Here is an 18622-nt window from a genome sequence, read left to right as displayed (position 1 = left end):
ACTGCAAAAGTACACTTCAAGCTCTTCTATCAAACACTGAGCAGAATAGTTTGAAAGCTCTGAATTGAAAACAAAAGTCAAAATCAGAGGGTGATATTGAATTAAATACATTTAATGTGAAAGGAATTTGTGGGCTGTCAGGGTATGACTGGTGCTGACAGACTGAACTGGGAGGAGGATTTTGCATAAGAGGACAAGCAAGAGTCTGACAAGCAGACAGCTTTCCATGACAAGAACATGTTCTGACACACAGGGGGCTTCTGGATAGGAAGGAAAGGGGAAGAGGTTAAGGTTGAGGGAGGGAACAATGCAGATAGAAAATCAGGGGTGTTTTTTTTTTGTAGGACTGTCAATAATCAACACCCAGGCTGCTAGTAAAATCATTTCAATTGAGCAGAAAAGCCGGAGATGTGCTTGTAGCATTTCCTTTCAAGATGAGAGGCAATGGGAGCCAACCATGGAGGAAGCCTCGGGGCCTCTCCAGGTTGCATCACAAGTATTTTTACATGACTTACACACTTGTGGTGCTATCCCTTTTCATGCATTTTATGACTGCATATGCAGTAGTATATATTTAAAATATGTCAGCACTGCACATGTCTAATGACAGCAATCAGGAACAAATAAACGTTGAGGTTTCTGACAGAAGGTGACAGGCCAATTTGTCCTAAAAGGTTTGTCAACAACTAATGTGTAATTTTCTCACGAATTAACCTTCAAATTGCTCACTTCAGCAGGAGGGCGGAGGGGTGAGAGGCAATAATGGTGACATGGCTTAGACTTTGTGGTTATTGATGTGGACGTGAGAGTATTGAGTATTTATCTAAACATGTGTTCTGGGTCCTCTGGCGCCTCGAGCCATGGCTGCTTAACACATCCCAAATTACAGGCCCCTGCCACTGACAAGCAACCAGCTGATGCTGACTGACAGCCTAATGATAGAGAAGCACACTCCTTACCTTTTCACCAGGAACTCCCACTACCCCAGCTATCCCAATGAGACCAACTGGACCCTGGAGAGAAGAGAGGAGAAAGATCCAACACAAAAACATAAGGAGAAAGTGTGTCAGTGTGAGGTCCTGATCTTTATTCATCTAAGGTTTATTTTCCAACTTATGACACCTGGAATGCAAAAGATCATACATTACAATGTAGTATGAAGAAACCTGGAGGTTGATTTATTTAGGATATTTGTTCACTAGTTCTACTTGCAAAAACAAAGCTTTACATATTGATTTCTAGGGCTGGGTAAAAAAAATCTATTCATCAGCACATTGCAATATGCTTTTTACCAATTCAATATCGATTCATAAAATCCTGAAATTGATTATTTCCGTTGTAATGACACCCCGCTCCTGTGGGGGCAGTGTGAGAACCACCAGAGTGTAACTGACATTGTTCAGAGGCCCCGCTTGACCCCCAAACGTCTGTTGTTTATTCATTAAAATGGCAACAGTGGCGCGAGGTAGCAGTATTAAAATCAGCGCCAACAACATTTAAAGCCGGCATTTGGATACGCGAAGTCAATAGCAGTTACGTCGTGTGTGAGCCTTGCGAGTCAGTGTTGAAACATTTCAACAATACAACAAACCTATGTAACCATTTGAGCCAACACCACGCAGATGTTGTGCAACCTGTTGCTAAAGCTAAAGCTGTGGCTCACACACAAATGCAGGTAGATAAATCCTGCATAAATGTTTATTACTTTTGTCAAGTTCGGCTCAGGCAAAAATGTGCACTTTTCTGTATTTAACTTTTATTTTAGTTTTAATTTTTATTTAATTAAAGAATGATGTAATGGTAAATAAGTTTTGGTGTCAGTTTGTTCTATATCAATACAGATAATGCACACTTTATTGAACACATATTAGAAGATATTCTAATGAATTATCTGGGTATTTCTGACATCAACACACATAACTGAATCGATATCAAAGCAACTGGATAAATATAGAATCGAATCGAAATTGAATCGAATCGAGACCCAAAGGATCGAAATTATATTGAATTGTGAGGTTTTTGACAATACCCAGCCCTATTGATTTCCATAATTGATAATCCTTGGTCAGTCAAAGGTCCTATGATGTAAAGTCAATGAATGCTTCAGTTTACACAAAACAAAGCAAAGGCAAATATTTTCCATTACTATTTGCCAGTAATCATGGCATAATGTTATTGATTACAAAAAATATTTTTTAATCCACATGCAACTGATAATAAAGGGTTATCAAAAGAAAAATACAAGAATAAAGTAAAAATAACTTATTTCTTGGGCACAAAATCAACAAATGGTTATTAATAGGGGCATGGTCACCGTATAATGTAACACAATACAGATGGCCCCAAAAAGACACACACTACTTACTAAAGGAGTCCTCATGGGAAAAGCACCAGCTAATGTAAATATGAGAGTTATCGGACGATCTTAAACCACTTCCAGATCAGTCGTCTGGGACAGCGGCTGTGGTCTGGATCAGCGCCAGCCTCTAAACTGGACAATCTGGAGATCCAGCCCAAAAACTAAATGGGTGGCTGGTTAGACATTCAGTCAGAGACGGCCACTGTATTTTTTGTGACCCAGTCATTGTGTTTATTTTTGCCAAAACAGTAAAACAAAACTTAGTGTTAAAATAGCAAAAGAATGAAGGTTGGCCAATTTAGCAAATAACATGCACTTATCACAAGCCAGACCAAAGCCACAATACTGCAAGTATGCAGCACCACAGCATGTGCACTAAGCCACCAGGACACTGCAAGCTACCAGAACATCTGAACCTAACTGAGTTACAATGTTACTGTAATAATTCATACAACTGCCCAATTGCAGACCACGGTCTCACTTCTGGCCAACCACAAAAGCCAGCGCGGTCAGACTGCGGCTCTCTCTGGCTGTGAGGGCCAATTTCTATCACTGTGCTTCCTTCTTGCAAAAAGATATACTCACACAGTTATACGACTGCTATTCTTGCTTCTGTCACATAATAATATGGTATATGTTGTTGTTATTTACTTTTATTGTTTTCTTTTTCTGCATCCTTTATATATCCACAGACTAAGAGGATGAGCAAAAGTCAGAGAGAAAGAAACAGAAAAAAAGAAACTGAGAGGAACACAACAGACTGACAAAGTGAGTGTGACAAAGTGAAAGACAAGGAACAGACCACTAAGATAAACACAATGAAATTTTGTTCCATTTGCTTTTCCCTAACTCAGCTAAAAAGGCTGACAGCCTCAAAGTGTTACTCATGTATCATCACCTAAAGGGTATTATTCTGTTGGAAGCAAGTAAAGCAGTTGAGCGACGGATTAGCAGCAGAGTGTCTGTGAGGGGATGCAGCCTGCAGGCATGGGAACGGGAGCCCTAAATTGACCTCAAATCCCTTAATTGGGACACGAAGTGGGGTGAGGTGGTACCCTGTATCATTTAACACAAGGAAATGGTTTTAAAGGGGTTTCCATGTGACAGGGCCTTGATGTGGGAGCTTTTATAGTACTGTTTTGAGGGTGATCTGGTTTCTCTGACACAGCTTGAATTACAAAAGTACTGGTATAGCCATTCACCTTACAATTAGGGAAGACTGTTACTCACTTACTGTTAAAGTATTAAGGTTCTCCCTCGCACATGCCTCTTTTCTTGCACATGCAAGCCCACACTGAGCCACTGACATGATAATCAAAGCACAGAGGTTGACATGTGAGCTACATTTCAAAGCACACCTGTGGCTGCCTTTGGTAAATGAGGACTGATACATGTTTTATTAGCTGTGGACTGGCAGGTGACTTAAAAATGGAGCACTGAGTAGTCAATCTAAATTGGCTAAAATACACTACGCAGTAAAAACCTCCAGTAAAGTTTCACTTGAAAACAGTTTATGGGAGGCCTCATGGTGATGCAGGAGTGCTCGGGAAGACAGGCGGTCTACAGTGTCACTGCATCGACCCTGGGTTAACCTGTACCAGTCAACAAAGGCCTTTCTCAGTTTCTTACACATCTTATTTATTTGGAAAGTGATGTAATGGCATTCATTAGAGCCTCCATATGTTTTAGAGGTTGTTTTTTTTCCTCTCTGCACAGCCCCATGGCTCCTCCTTGGCTTCAAAGGCCTCCTCTACTCAGTAAGTGCATAATCCCTCTCATATGTGCACTGCAGCAACACAGTTCAACATGGCCCGCTTGGTTGCCTCCACTATGCACAGAATGCAAATATTAACATTAAGGGGCCTCCGGGAAGGATGGACATACTTTGGATGTTCAGAGCAGTTGTGTGCTTTAACAAAAAGGAAACAAGACCCAACATTCTCTGGAGTAATTGCGCCGGGTATAAAGCATTAACTGAAGCATGAAAACGAAAGACAGACATATCAAACTGTGATTTTGCAATTAATTAGTACATTTAGAAACAATCCCAACACAGATGTTTTGGGACACTTGCAAAGCCACTTGATAAACAAAAACCAATATCTTTTTGGCACGACATTTTCTACTTAAGCTATTAAACTTTGACAGCATGCACCACAAGAATGATTCTTGGGCAACAACAGCTTTGAGCCACTAACAAATGTGCAATTCAAATGAGGTGATTTCCACAGAGGAACTGTGATGGTGTTCCTTCTGTTCTACTGCGGTGTTCTGCCAATTTCATGATGAGAACATTATTCTGTTGGTGGCAGAGGACCCAAATTTCTCTCAGCATTAAAAGTGGGTCAGGAAGACAGCAAGACATTAGAAAAAGCTCCTGTAACTACCTCTACGGTTTCCACACTGGAGGATTTAATTCACTGAGGCATGAAGGCATTGCGTCATCATCTCAATGCAACATGTACATTAATCTTTAAGCAAACTATTAAAACATTTAAGAGCAGGAATTCAAGCTAATAAAAGCTACATCACAGACTCCAAAATGATATACTCAAAGAATTTAATGAGAAGCTACTAATCAACAGCAGGATGGCTGTTAATTAATGTCAATCCTGTGCTTTACAACATTAACTTACTTGTGGTCCAATTTTTCCGACGTTTCCCATGTCCCCTTTCTCTCCCTGCAAACAGAAATCATCAAAGAGTGTGCTGGTTAGCTTCCTGTAATTAAAGATATCTCTGTCACCATCCTGCCCTGCTACTAGCACAGGACTCACAGGATATTGCAAGTGCAAAAAGGAACACACACACAGATTGCGATTGCACGGGGCTGCGTTGCTTCTCATTGCAGTTTGCAAATATGTATGATGATAGCTCTGGAAGAGGTCATTTTCTCTCCTATTTAAGATCATGTTTACAACACAGTAAGCCTGAGCTTGCAATGGGTCACAAACATACATACTGAGGTAAGAAATTTAGGATAATAAAATATTGAAACACATGACACCATGATCATGGCACTGCATTTGTGGTGGGTACAAAAGCCAATTACAGCCAATAAAACAGGGTGAGGATCAAGTCTGGAATGCTGTGGTATGCTGGAGTGAAAGCTGGGGACAAACTGACACTTAAATAATCTAAACTGAGAGTACAAACCAAAACTATGGCGGTGTATAAGGGCTCTCTAGGTTAAAAAATTGGTATACACAAGGAGGGCAAAAAACTCACAATATTCAATATTAAAGGTGTAAATTTATAAGAAAAAATACTTACATAAAAAGTTATAAAGTCATGAATTTGCAAGAAGAAAGATACTTGAAACAATAGTTTCAAGTAAGATGTCCCATTACGATTTAAAAGTAGTTCCGAAATGAAAATTGTGCCAACTTCCAGGTTGTTGCCTGGCCATCAACTGGATGTCTGTCCTTGGTGTCCAAGCAATGTGAAAATATGATGTTAACACTAATGGGCCTATTCTAACTAATTCTACTCTATTCTACTAAGTTTATGTACACCGTGTGCATTCAGCAGCTTTATACATCCTAAAAACTGAAGGTACAATTCAATTAGGTCTAATAATAATAATAACAAAGCAACATTGACTCGGGACACAAACCAGGGTCTCCCGAGTGAAAGTCCTGTGCTTGACCAATTCATCCATCATGACTTACCCCATGTGAGGACTTTGTCAGTCTTTATACTGAGTCACCTGACTTTAATGATGAAAAAACCCTGAAGGCATTTTCACATCAATTTGTAACTTTTAAGTTTTCCTCTTGCATTTGTCTGACATTAATCTCTGAAAATTGTCTCAGAAAATTTAAAAAACTCAGCCCAGTTCAATGTATCACAAAGACAATCATTTTTTAAAGTTTGAAAAATATGTCAATTTCTAATATTTTTCACATTAATTGATGCCAAGAAAATAGGCTAAAAGGTTAATTCTGAATAGCTCAACTGAAATGCACACATAGAAAGAAGCTAATCTTCCTTTCAGACACTTAAAGACATTTAAAAATTTGATACTAAACTGGTTGAAAATCGGCAAAGTAACCCTTCAAGTATGAAATTCATCAGTACTTTGGCATATACAGTGTTTAATTAAAACCAATATGAATCCTTTCAGAGACAAATTTGATCAGATTAAGTTGACCCTGTGATCAGATCAAGTCCATGATGCATATGTAACACATTTCTGTGTATTTTACAATACTGAGGCATGATATAGTGTTATAGAACGTCTGGTAAGACAGTTACAAATCTAAAATTTAAACTGCCACAAATGCATCTATGAATGTAGTGATACCACAGTCACAATATAGCACTGGCAATACAGTCATTTAATACGAAGGAAGATTCACCTCCAAACCATCGGCACCAGGTTCACCTATGTGGCCTTTCCTTCCAGGTCTCCCCTACAAAGACAAACAAGACACAAACATGCATACACACACACAAGCGATGATCAAAAGATAGCAAAGCTCAAAACGTATTTATCACATCTCGTCCCAGCTGCTTACTGATAGAAGATCTAAGCGAATTGTTTCATTCAAAACATCGGCAGAAGGCTCAGTTTGTGTCCTTGTGACTGTGTGTATTTGTGTATACAAATATGTGAATCCGGGAATTCTTACAGTGGGGCCGGCGCTGCCAGGTGGGCCAAGTGGTCCTTCATCACCCTGCATGGACACAGTATAGTGTATCATATACAAATATTTGCAAACATAAACACAAACAAATACTCAAATGTGCACAGCAGAGTCCAACAGACAAACAAATACAGATGGCATACTAAACCACACAAAGACATACACAGACATTAACAGCACCATTCCTATTGCATGGATTCAACTCAATATTAAAGGTCTGTAATCAGCATTTGTACTCACACTCAATTACAGTGCCTGGGAAAATGTACGCTATGCTTTTAGGTATAAAACAGCTTTGTCTCTGCACTCTATCTGACAGAGGCGACCCCATACCTGGAAAGTATGTGTGACAGCAAAGCACATTGGCCAACTTCAGCTCTGTAAGTGGTTGCCAGGTCAATGAGCACAATAGAAAAGTGTATCTGTGTGTTGCACACCTTCCACAGGCTTCTGTTCCTTTTTTCCAGGGCTGGAAAACTTTCAGCCTTGTTTTTATAAGCACCCAATGATGAATCATGACTTCACCCAGTGGAACATGCCTCGAGAGATATGGCAGAGAAAAAACAAAAAACTCCCACTAGGATCTAAGCTGTAACTGTTTGAGATATGACTTGATACTAAATGAGAGGCACTATGTCAGTTAATCCGGCCTCCGACTACTGATCCAATGGAAATCCCTTGATGAGCCATATTTTCCACATTTCTGTATCAGTAAGTTGAGAACCGAACAGATGTGTGGACTTAAATTGGGTGTTGAATTGTCTCACCTGTGTTCCTTGTGGCCCCTGCGGGCCTTGGGGCCCTCTTGCACCTTGCATACCCTGAAACACAGATGAATGCATGAATTCAGTTTAATATATGAATGGATGGAGAAGGGGAGAGGGAGAGAGAGAGAGAGAGAGAGAGAGAGAGAGAGAGAGAGAGAGAGAGAGATGATGTACCTTTGGTCCAGGTGGACCATTGGGCCCCGGTACTCCAATGTCCCCAGGAAATCCCTAGCAAAAACATGAGAGAGGAATTATTATATGATATTATTATCAACTGTCATGAGTCACATGACTGATTGGTTGAATTTGATACCACACATTAAATAAACTCATTGCATCTGTGTGTACATTACAGGAGGGGTAGGATTATACTGCATTCATGATGGCAGGTATAAAGTAAGCCTATTTACTTCTCAGCTCCTCTTTGCAAAAGACTAAGCTAAAAAAGCTGAATACCTTCAGGCCCACCTGTGATGGCATAATCACTCATTTCAGACAAACAATGCCTGTTGGCTGTGGCCTGTGACCTATAGTCATGTTGCACTCCTGGCTGCAGCATGTCTTTGACACTTCCTATGCTTTTCACATACTCTGAAACATCAACAATGACCTCTTGGACAAAAGGTGAGGTTCTCTTCATCCAAAGCACAGACTTGCTAGAGGGAGATTCCAGAACAGGGAAAGCATGGGATAAATGATTTATGTTGTTTTTCGTGCAAAACAAGGATGTTAAAAAGTTCTGGGGCTAGTGAGATGACATATTGATGTCTCCACTACCAAACACTCAATTTAGAGTAAGTAAGTATGAATAATTACACCAAGCAAAATTTGAATTCACTTTTCTTTCTTAAAGGGAAAATCTGTCGCCTTTTATGGGAAGTGCAAAACCATCAACTCTGATTGGACATCCAAAAAAAAAAAAAAATTAAAATATAAAAGCAAATTTTCCCTTTAAATTTCATATTAATATAAAACACTATTGAATATTGTAAAATTCAACATTTTAACAGGACTAAAAGGTCTAAATCCTCAGGTGCAGCCCCATTGGCTGCAATCATCATCATAACACACAACACAATGTTAGATGGAATGGTTATTGACTGACATACAGTGCATACATATAGACCGATTTTACTCCAGATAAAACCTCAGGATCTTACTACAGGCCATGTCAACTTAATGGTTAAGTTCAGCAAATATTATGGCAATGACCTGGTAGCACAAGTGGCCTGTTTTATAATCCCATATTTATTATAAGTTGAGTTTTGATGTAAGGGTGGCAAGTGAAGAAAAGGGTCATGATCATGATAAGGTCATCCAGTGACCAGTGTGAAGGTCATCTTCCTGTATAGCTCAGTGGTATGTTCAACGTCATTTGCTGATTAGATTTTGAGTTGTTCAAGAGGGAATTTAGGCCTAGAAAAAATGTAATGTAGGCAGGAGAGAAAAGATCACCAAAAGCGATACATTTAATTCTATGGATCACTTTTATCTACAGCAAATTCCACTGTAATCCTTCCATTAGTTTGCAAGACACTGTGTCACTGATCAAGGTGATGATCCAACAGAAACAGATCAGGGAGTTGCAAAAATCATTAGGAATCATTATAGGGATCATAAAAACTTTGTTATCTAGCTAAAGCTTCTTGAGATATCTGTAAACTAATTAGGTCTGCGTCTAACAATTATTTTCATCATTGATCATTTCATCATCAATCTACAGATTATTTTCTCAAATTACTGATTAACTTTTTGGCCTTTAAAATATCATTAAACAAATAAATATGCCATCAAAATAAGCTGATGCCATCAGCTATCACGTTTTGTCTGACCAAAAGTCCAAAACCCAAAATACCAAACATTTAAGATAAAACTGATTTTTTTAATATTTAAACGATGATCAAAATTGTTGTCAACATGAACAGAATGTCCTACCTCTGGTCCTGGAGGTCCAGGTGCTCCTTGTACCCCCATATCACCAATTTTACCCTGTTTAAAATACAGAAAACTCACCATAACTATTATGTATTCTTTTTGTCTGCACTTAAATAATGTATTCTGTATATATTTTTTCACCATTAAATTGACAGTGTGGATCTTAATAATGTTATGCAGCATGTTCTTATACGTGTTCTTCCATTTGATATGATGCAACAAAATCTTATATTGCACTGACGGGTATAGAGCAAACCACAAACTAAGCCCTGATCAGTCTCAACATGATGCTGCATGCACATTTGTTATCAGGCATCAAGGCTAAACTCAAGACACTAGACACTTAACTCCTAATGCTAAATGGTGCTCTTTCTGTGTCTCACTTAATCGTAGGTAATGCTTGCTTGTTTAGTACACAGTGTGCGAGTAAGCACTGCAGCTGCATTTGCGCATCTATGGTTAAGAATTTTTGGTGGTGAATATTTTAGTCACGAGCAAACAAAGGCTTTTTTAAAAAAAATAAATTTGAATTGATTAAGTTTGGAGAGTGTTAACTCTAAAAGTACAAGTTTGTTTACCAATTCTTCTTTTTCTTCCTCTTAAAATTACACCGGAGAAAATGTGGGGTTATTTTGATTATTCGGAGGACTGGGTTTGATTCTGAATCTGATTCTGTATAGACACTAGGTGTTTTACAACAGAAGAGTATCTGGTGTGTTTACAATGCACCCTGAATAGAGAGACATTTATTCCATATTTATCTCCTCACTGGAGCTCACTACCAGCAAGTGCATGAGATAGCCAGTGTGTGTGTGTGTGTGTGTGTGCGCGTGTGTGAATGTGACTGAGCTGCCTTCTGTTTACGAGCTAACAAAAATAGATCCCAGATTTCATTGTGGTCCACTGTGTTTACTTGGCTTTGTCTATAAAAAGTCTACAAAACCTGCATCAAATGGCATGCGTGCATGCACAAACAAACATACATAAACACGCAAATGCACAAATAAATACATCTTCAGTAATGTCTAGACATGCACCCTTGGCTGCACAGACACATACACACTCACACGAACATACCGGTGGTCCTGGTCTCCCTCTTGGCCCAGTAGGACCAGGCGCACCAGCAACACCCTGAAAGAAACAGACATAACACTCTCAAACTGTTTTTTTACACCCTTTGAGTGCATGCCTAAATGTGTGTCTGTACAAACAGATGGGGCAAGCTGTATGTAGTGACCTCATGTGATTAATGAATCAGCATCTGCATTTATTCAAACACAATGCATGTCTGATTTTTGGAAATGTTTTTGATTCATCATTTTCCAGACTTAGCGAAGACTGAGCCTCTATAGATTCTCCTATTGTCCCATTACTTGTCGTAGCAGGAGGTCAACAGTGATCACTTCTGGGATGTTTAAACAATCAAGAAGTACAACAAAATCCATTAATTATAAAAGAGTCATCAAATGACATATGTTCTCAACAAAACATGAGTATTATGTTGTTTATTATACTTTACAGGATTCATGAAGTCATGACTTATAATTGTGTGAATGAAATGTCTCATGATCTTTTTATACTTGCTGGTAAAAATGCAAGTAATGCTCAGATGGTAGGCATCTGTGTTTTACTTTAAATCTTGCTGGTGTGACCGGCGACATACCTTATCGCCTTGGTACCCCATCTCTCCTGGTTCGCCCCTTTGTCCCACTTCACCCTAAATTTCACAGTATCATACAGAGATATAACACAACACTACCCTGCACAGTGATCACAATACGACCATAAATACCAGATACAAATCTATACATATAGAGTATACTGCAGGAATATTTGCAGCTTGCAAACTTGCATGGCAAGCTGCTTATCATTTATGTGAGCTGGGTTACTGACACATTACACACAGATACACTGCAATAATATAAATATTTAGATCACCTTATCACCTTTCAATCCAGGCAGGCCGGCTCGTCCTGCTGGGCCCTGCCACAGGGAGAGGAGAGATGGGAGGGAGTGTGGAAAACCAGTCCATTAGCAAGAACGAGAGGAAAAGGGGAACATTTTTTTTAAGGATTAGCAACATCAATGACAGGATTAGTTTGAAAGCAGGGATTTGCAAATAAAATGAAGCAAAAAAGGAGGATGATGACAGACGATAAGAGTTGACATTATGGCAAACATTTTGTCAGTTATTTTACTTTTTCTTTATAGATTTATATAGAAAATGTATATATGTTGATGTTAGATTTATGATATAAAGATACATACAGAGTTTACTTCTAAGAATCCAATTATAGACTGTACATAAAGATGGGTGACATGTCTCCACTTCCTCCTAGTATAAAAAAAAATTAGGAAAGCATATCTAGGATACGGACACTGCCAACTTAAGCTGATTTGGAGCCAGAGTCGCCGCTCATGTGGAGGGGGCGGGGTTTACGACCTATGCGGCAGCCAACCACCAGGGAACCATCGAGATCAAGATTTTGGTTCCACTTTTGGGAAGGTATCACGTTGTCCATCTTTACATAAGGTCTATGAGGCCAATGGTTTAATATGATAGAAATGTTCAGTATTTTCCTAAAATTTAGAGCATTTGTGGTAGCCAATGTCTAACCTACCTGAGGTCCCACCAGACCAGGAAGTCCTCGGAGTCCCTCAGGCCCTGGGTCCCCCTGCGGAAGGAAGAAGGTACACAGTAAAATTTATGCATCACAAACACCAGACACACACACATACACACATCTGATCCTGACACAGTGCTGCTCGCCTGACACTGACTGGCATATTTCACACTAAATGCTTCTGATTTCTTCTTGGCAGGGATATTATTTTGACATGAACACTATCTGCTGTTTCCAACACCAAGCATTCCTCTTTGTCACAACCTTATAACACAACTAAGCCGTGTTGGCATCCAGTTGTTTTGTAGGGGTCTGGGCTTGGCCCTGCTCACCACTGCGAGCCCACAACATCCACACTAATTGACAGAGGCGAGATGAGAATGGCCAGAATGTGTGGTGCGACCGAAAAATACCTTTTACAAGCAGGCTGGCAGTTGGCTGGCGACTGATCGCACGGTTTTCACAGTGACTGCAAAAACCATGTCAGAAGAGATTATGTTGTGGTGACAACGATGCGTGCGTATGTGTGTGTGTGTGTGTGTCTGTCTGTCTGTGTGTGTGCGCGCAGTCACAGACAAACATATTTAACTAAATACAGCCTCTGTACCTGGGTATATAGGCATGGATTCCTTTGATATTGTGGTAAACATTTTTATCAAAGGAACCAGACAGCCAGCTCATTGTGGGTTTATTTTCTCTTAGAGACTGTGGTAAGGCTTCAAGGGGAAGAGGGAAAGCGTGAAGAAATATCAGAAATTGTTCCAAGACAGTCCGCAGAAGACAGTGTCTGCCATTACCAATACGACAAAGAAAAGTAGAGTAAAAACAAATGACTACAATGGAAATTGGGAAATTTCTTATCTCAATACTCTGCATTAAAGACTTAAAAAATACTAACAGACCACTACCCCCTGTCCCTGCAGCTCCACTGTGATACTGCAGCAGGACGGACACAAATCACACAGCCCTCTATCATCCTCTCTTTCAACAGAGAACACATGAAATTTACATACTGAAAGGAGATAAGCATAGAAAAATAACCAACTTTTTCCTCAAATGCTGAATTGATCTGATACGTCCATCATTATCCCGGTCTGCTGTCAAGATGTAGCCTGACTGCCAGGTGGTTCAAGATCATCCAAACCATTATCACCCAGCCACACTGAAGACAAGTGATTAAAGACTTGACAAAAACCAGACTGAAGCATTCCTGTACCGCTTGTTTCAACACAACCACTAACCTCAGAAAAGCCAATCAAACATAAAATGCTTCAGCACCCAGTTTATCATATAGATTGTATTATATACTTGACACAACATGCAAGTGGAGAAAGCACAACTGAATTACTGTACATGCTGGCCTCATACCACGTGTAAATGATCAAAAACTGGTTTAAGTAAGAGTGACAAAGCAGCAACACACACACATAAAAAGCCTATAAATTTTCAAACTGCTATGATTTTTTTTGTGTCTCCACTACACTTTTGTCTTTCATCCAGGCTATGAAAGAGTGTCTGGCTGCATCACATTTTGTTGAGTCACACACTGGCAAAGACATCAATTGCATACCAGAACGAACACTTGCTGTTCTGTTTCTGCTCTCCCTCTGATTACTTAACGTAAGTTCTGACTTTGTGTAATTGCCTTTCAATAAATGAGCGAGCACAACTGGAGCCACAAGGGTGTGATTGACACCGGGAAGTGAAAATGAGTTCTAGATGTCAAATCAACCTTCTTTGTGACATCTATCCTGTGTCAAAATCACTCAGCTGGAAAGTTGACTAAATATGAATTACATCAAAGACAGGATTAAGAAGGTGTAAGTATTTTGGCTCTCTTGTATGATTACTCAGAAGTACTTACAGGCAATGATTAGTTTAAAAAGGCAAGTAACCACTACATCAGCTTTAATTATTAATAATTAATATCTTGGTTTCTAATTGTTTTGTTTTAGAGGAGGGTTGGGTCTTTTTTGGGGAACAACAAATATAATTTTTTTGTAACATAAAATTAACAATAAAAGATATATAATGTCCAACATATGCACATTCTCTTCAGGTTGAGCATTTTGGAAATATAAGCTTTGTAAAGGATTTTTCAGTGACCATACTAAATAATTTAACACTACATACACATCATGACACCGTCAACAACTCTATGAATGTATTAATACTTGACAGTGTTCTTATTTGCTTAAAAAGCTTGATGCTGCATTAGCGTCATGACTGTTCAACAAACGATGAGAAGGATGTAAAGACTGAGTTGTGAAGTATTGTAATGTGTGTGGCACCTTAACTGAAACTGTATGTGGTCAGATACATATTGTACAGCTTATCTTGAACACAAGACACACTGTTTAAAAGATAAATAAATAAATAAAAAGTGATTAAGGGGCAATCAAAAGAAAAAAAGGGTCAGGACTTGCATAACAACTGTCAGAAGACTCTGTTATGCTGTGGCCAAAACTTCACAACTACACATGTCACAATGTCCAGTCTTTTCATCAACACAGGCTCTATTTTGGAAAAGGGATTGAAATCCCTAGACAGGCAATAAATCAGATAGCCCACCATCTCTAAATATTTTTTTAGATAACAGAGAAATTTGGCACCTTTACCATATATTACCAATGAGAAGAGTATTTTCTTTTGCGTGTAGTGCATGCAGTTCATTTATGTGTGCATATGTGCACATCTGTGTAACATCCTGTTCTTTCCAGACCATACCAAAGTGATCTGTGGTGTGACTTTGGACATAGAGGCAGACTTAGTTAAACTCTGAAGCAGACAAAGTATTATTTTCTTTTTCACTTTTTTAAAGAGGCTGTGGCACGCTGATTTTTTAAGCTAAGGAAAAACTGACATGGACATTGACCTTGCACCTTAATGTATCTGAATGATAATGCTTATACCAAAAAAAGTTTGTTTTTTTTGCATGTTGTATAACTGTGTTATTTTCATCTATTTACAAATAGTGTATTTGCATATTTCTGTATGCTGAGGTGCCTTAACAGGCTTGGAAATGCATAAACTGGGTTTGACTAAAGCTATGACACAATGGATTAAATGAGCTCAATTGCATTCATGTGGTATGATGCTAGCTCCCAGACTCACCATTTCACAGTAGTGAGGCCTTTTTTTTTGTACTTGACTTCACTGTATAAAACTACCTATTGCGACCACTTGCTCAATCAAAGCCCCGTGAAACTTTATAACTAGAGACCTTGGACATTCAGATTATGGACGGCTTTAATAGATATTTTGACAATAACAGGGCTTCTAAGCAATTTCCAGATCAGGACTGATCCCCATCCAGATGCTGAAAAATGCAATTCTTACAGATATCTCCAAATGTCAAAAATGTTTGAATCACAGCGTGGATTTTGCCAAGGTGTTCCTTGGGGTCTTGTTGTCATAATGTTGTATTCCAGAGAGATTTTTTTGAGAATTTTTCTAAGTCCCCCTGAGGTTAAAAAAAAGAAGTTAAAATTTATCACAAAATAATAAATGGCTTCAACCCAAAAATTGCCGCACTAACTTATGAGACTTTACTGAGTATGGGAATGGCCATCATATTGTCCTCATTGGTTTTGTAAACCTATACTAAACTTTCAGTTTAGTATAGGGGCTCCTCAGTTTCCTTGCTTTCAGATGATGTATACCACTTCAGTGTTGCTGACCTTCTATCTCCTCATGAAGATCCCCTGTCTCCCCCAAAAGGACAAAAAATGGGTCCATGGTGCTTCTAACAAGGTAACTTTGTAGTGACCACAGTTTGCTTTTATAAATGTAACTACAAAGTTTTACAACGACATGTAGTGCCACGACCTATTACATAAACTGGGTGATGATAGCCTGCAACTCTGACATGACACACTGAAGGAAGCTAAGAATATAAGATGCTGTGAAAAAGGCAGGTGGGTTTACTTCAAAGCTGTGGTAATCTCGATATTTTTATGGCTCTACATGTGTAACCCTCTCTGTGTTTGTGTAAAAACAAAATAGTCTCCATGTTTCATGTCTGACTGTGTCTGTAGTAAAGATGACTTACAGCCAGTAGCTGAGGTGAAGGTTAAGGAAACCCCATCCATCCAGATGTGTCTAGCGCACACTGAGTGACCCTTAAAGCACCCCAATAAATCCCCATGCTATGAGGACAGCAAACATGTGTCAATGAAGCTTGAAATGGTGGCGCAGGAAAGGTGCTGTAATATACAGTTGTATCTATTCTGCTGACATGAACAGGAGGATGTTTTAGAGGCGTCTGTGAACTCAAGACTTCTTAACAGTTGTATGCTCTGCAGTAAAAAGACAACGTGCTCTCTATCTGGCCTGTGACTGTCTAGATTTTGTCTCACTGCAGTAAGACAGAGTCTCCCATATGGTTAAGAGGCTAATAATTAAGCCTTTGGCAGCTTGAATTTTAATTCTGTTATTGACATTTGAGGTGTATCCCTCATACTTTATGTAAAATTCCATATTTCTAGGGTACATTTACTGCACTAAACCATGAACTGTGTTTAGAGTAATTTACATTTGTAGTCTTATACGTGCTGGAACTTTGCCAAAATTCAAGTCTGTGTCTCTATGGCCCTTTTTTCACAGGACTAGTATAGCCTGGGGACGTCTAATTTGTAATAACTGCAGAAGTGATCTTAATCCTGTTCAAATCTGCCATGTCTGTAATTTGCCAAGTAAAAATTCCACAGCAAATTCTATATCATACTTCGCCAAATCAAAGTTCATGTTAATGCTATTAATGCAAATTTGCATCTCCGTGATTTGGGGTTTTTGCAAGGTTTTTTTTGTTTTCTTTGCACCTTTTTTGCCTCCTTCTCTATTGACAATTATGGAGGCTGCATTAGCAATTACAAATGAAAGTTCTGACAGCATTTTGGGTGCAAATTCAGGAGGCTTATCTCACTATTCAGCACAGATGTGGATGTAACACAGAGTCATGACATCATATCCAGGAAACAGTGTTACATACAGACTATGCTTATCCCGTGCAAATTCACTGGACAAAACACAGACATGGGGGGTCATTCCGAAATCACATGAGGTAATACTATGCCCATGCAAAGAGGGCTTAGGTCAATTTTTTGGAGCTTTTCACCTTTTTTGGCACTGTCATGCCCAAGGACTTAGCAGGACTGAGGATGCATGATGTTCAGCCAAGACAATTTAATTCTGAATCCCGCCTTTCTAATATTCTATTCCTTTAAGTCTCTGTGGATTACTGTAGTGGCTGTCAGTAACAGCAAGAAATAGGATATTCCCATGAAAAACAAGCTCCACAAAACATCTAAGCAAATTCACATTCATCACTCATGGAGAAAAACAGCACATCCTGCTATCCATCACCCAAACCTCAATCTAACCACTAGAGACAGACAAGAACATAGAAAGATGGACAGACAAGTAATCCTGGAAACATGTACAAGGAGAGGCAGAAGCAGAGCTGTGAGTCAACTGTATGACAGATCAAACATAGAGCATTTTGGGCATGGGAAATGTGACAGATTAATAAAAAAATAATAACACTTCAAAACTGATACTCACCCTCAGACCAGGAAAGCCGCCTATGCCAATCCCACCAACAGGCCCCTGTGAAACATCACAGCAACATCCTAAGTACACAGGACAGGACACTTACAGTACTGAACATTCCTCATTCCCAAGGCTACATTGGAAATACTGGAAGTGTAACTTCACATTTTGATGTTTTTATGTGTTGATCTTCTCTGATGCCAGCTGGATTTGTTTCTTTGAAAATGTGCTCAGGCTTGGTGTGAAAGCTTTACAAGTATCAAAATCAGCATTTTTTGTATAATAATAATAATAATAATAATAATAATAATAATAATATAATAATAATAATAATAATAATTAATAATATTATATTATTATTATTATTATTATTATTATTATTATTATATACAGAAGTACTACATAAAGGTGTTTAGATAGATGAAAAGAGGATGCTAAATGACTATTGCTTTAGCATAAGAGTCGGAATATGTTAATGTCTATATGTTTAGCCTAGTACTGTGCACCATACATTTCATTATGATGAGGACAAGAAACAAGCAGGGAGACCCAGGCTTCAGAGATGGAAGCAGACAGGTGAAATGACAGGCTGAGGGGTTAAAGTGTAGGATTCGAAAAAGAGGACAGCAGAATCCACCAGGAGACAAACAAGAGTTCTCACCTCATTGCCATCAGGACCAGGAGGCCCCCTCTCCCCTGCATCACCCACCACACCCTGTAGGGGAAGTACACCCACAT

The 18622-nt window shown here is 39.0% G+C and overlaps 1 protein-coding gene across 1 annotated transcript in view; it reads right to left on the bottom strand.

Annotated features, from left to right (window-relative positions):
- Positions 1-18622, bottom strand: part of LOC121941362 (collagen alpha-1(XXIV) chain) — a 99602-nt gene that overhangs the window by 36818 nt on the left and 44162 nt on the right. The window contains exons 13-25 of the mRNA XM_042484141.1: positions 18546-18599; positions 17897-17941; positions 12332-12385; positions 11649-11693; positions 11374-11427; positions 10788-10841; positions 9711-9764; positions 7950-8003; positions 7776-7829; positions 6994-7038; positions 6721-6774; positions 4996-5040; positions 960-1013 (exon numbers count right to left, since the gene is read on the bottom strand). Of these exons, the coding sequence (XP_042340075.1) occupies positions 960-1013; positions 4996-5040; positions 6721-6774; positions 6994-7038; positions 7776-7829; positions 7950-8003; positions 9711-9764; positions 10788-10841; positions 11374-11427; positions 11649-11693; positions 12332-12385; positions 17897-17941; positions 18546-18599 (666 nt within the window). The remainder of the gene's footprint in view (positions 1-959; positions 1014-4995; positions 5041-6720; positions 6775-6993; positions 7039-7775; positions 7830-7949; positions 8004-9710; positions 9765-10787; positions 10842-11373; positions 11428-11648; positions 11694-12331; positions 12386-17896; positions 17942-18545; positions 18600-18622) is intronic.

Source organism: Plectropomus leopardus, chromosome 3, assembly GCF_008729295.1.
Source record: "Plectropomus leopardus isolate mb chromosome 3, YSFRI_Pleo_2.0, whole genome shotgun sequence".
Taxonomy (NCBI): domain Eukaryota; kingdom Metazoa; phylum Chordata; class Actinopteri; order Perciformes; family Serranidae; genus Plectropomus; species Plectropomus leopardus.
Note: the sequence above shows the minus strand (reverse complement) of the source record. Positions and strands in the feature narration are given on the sequence as shown.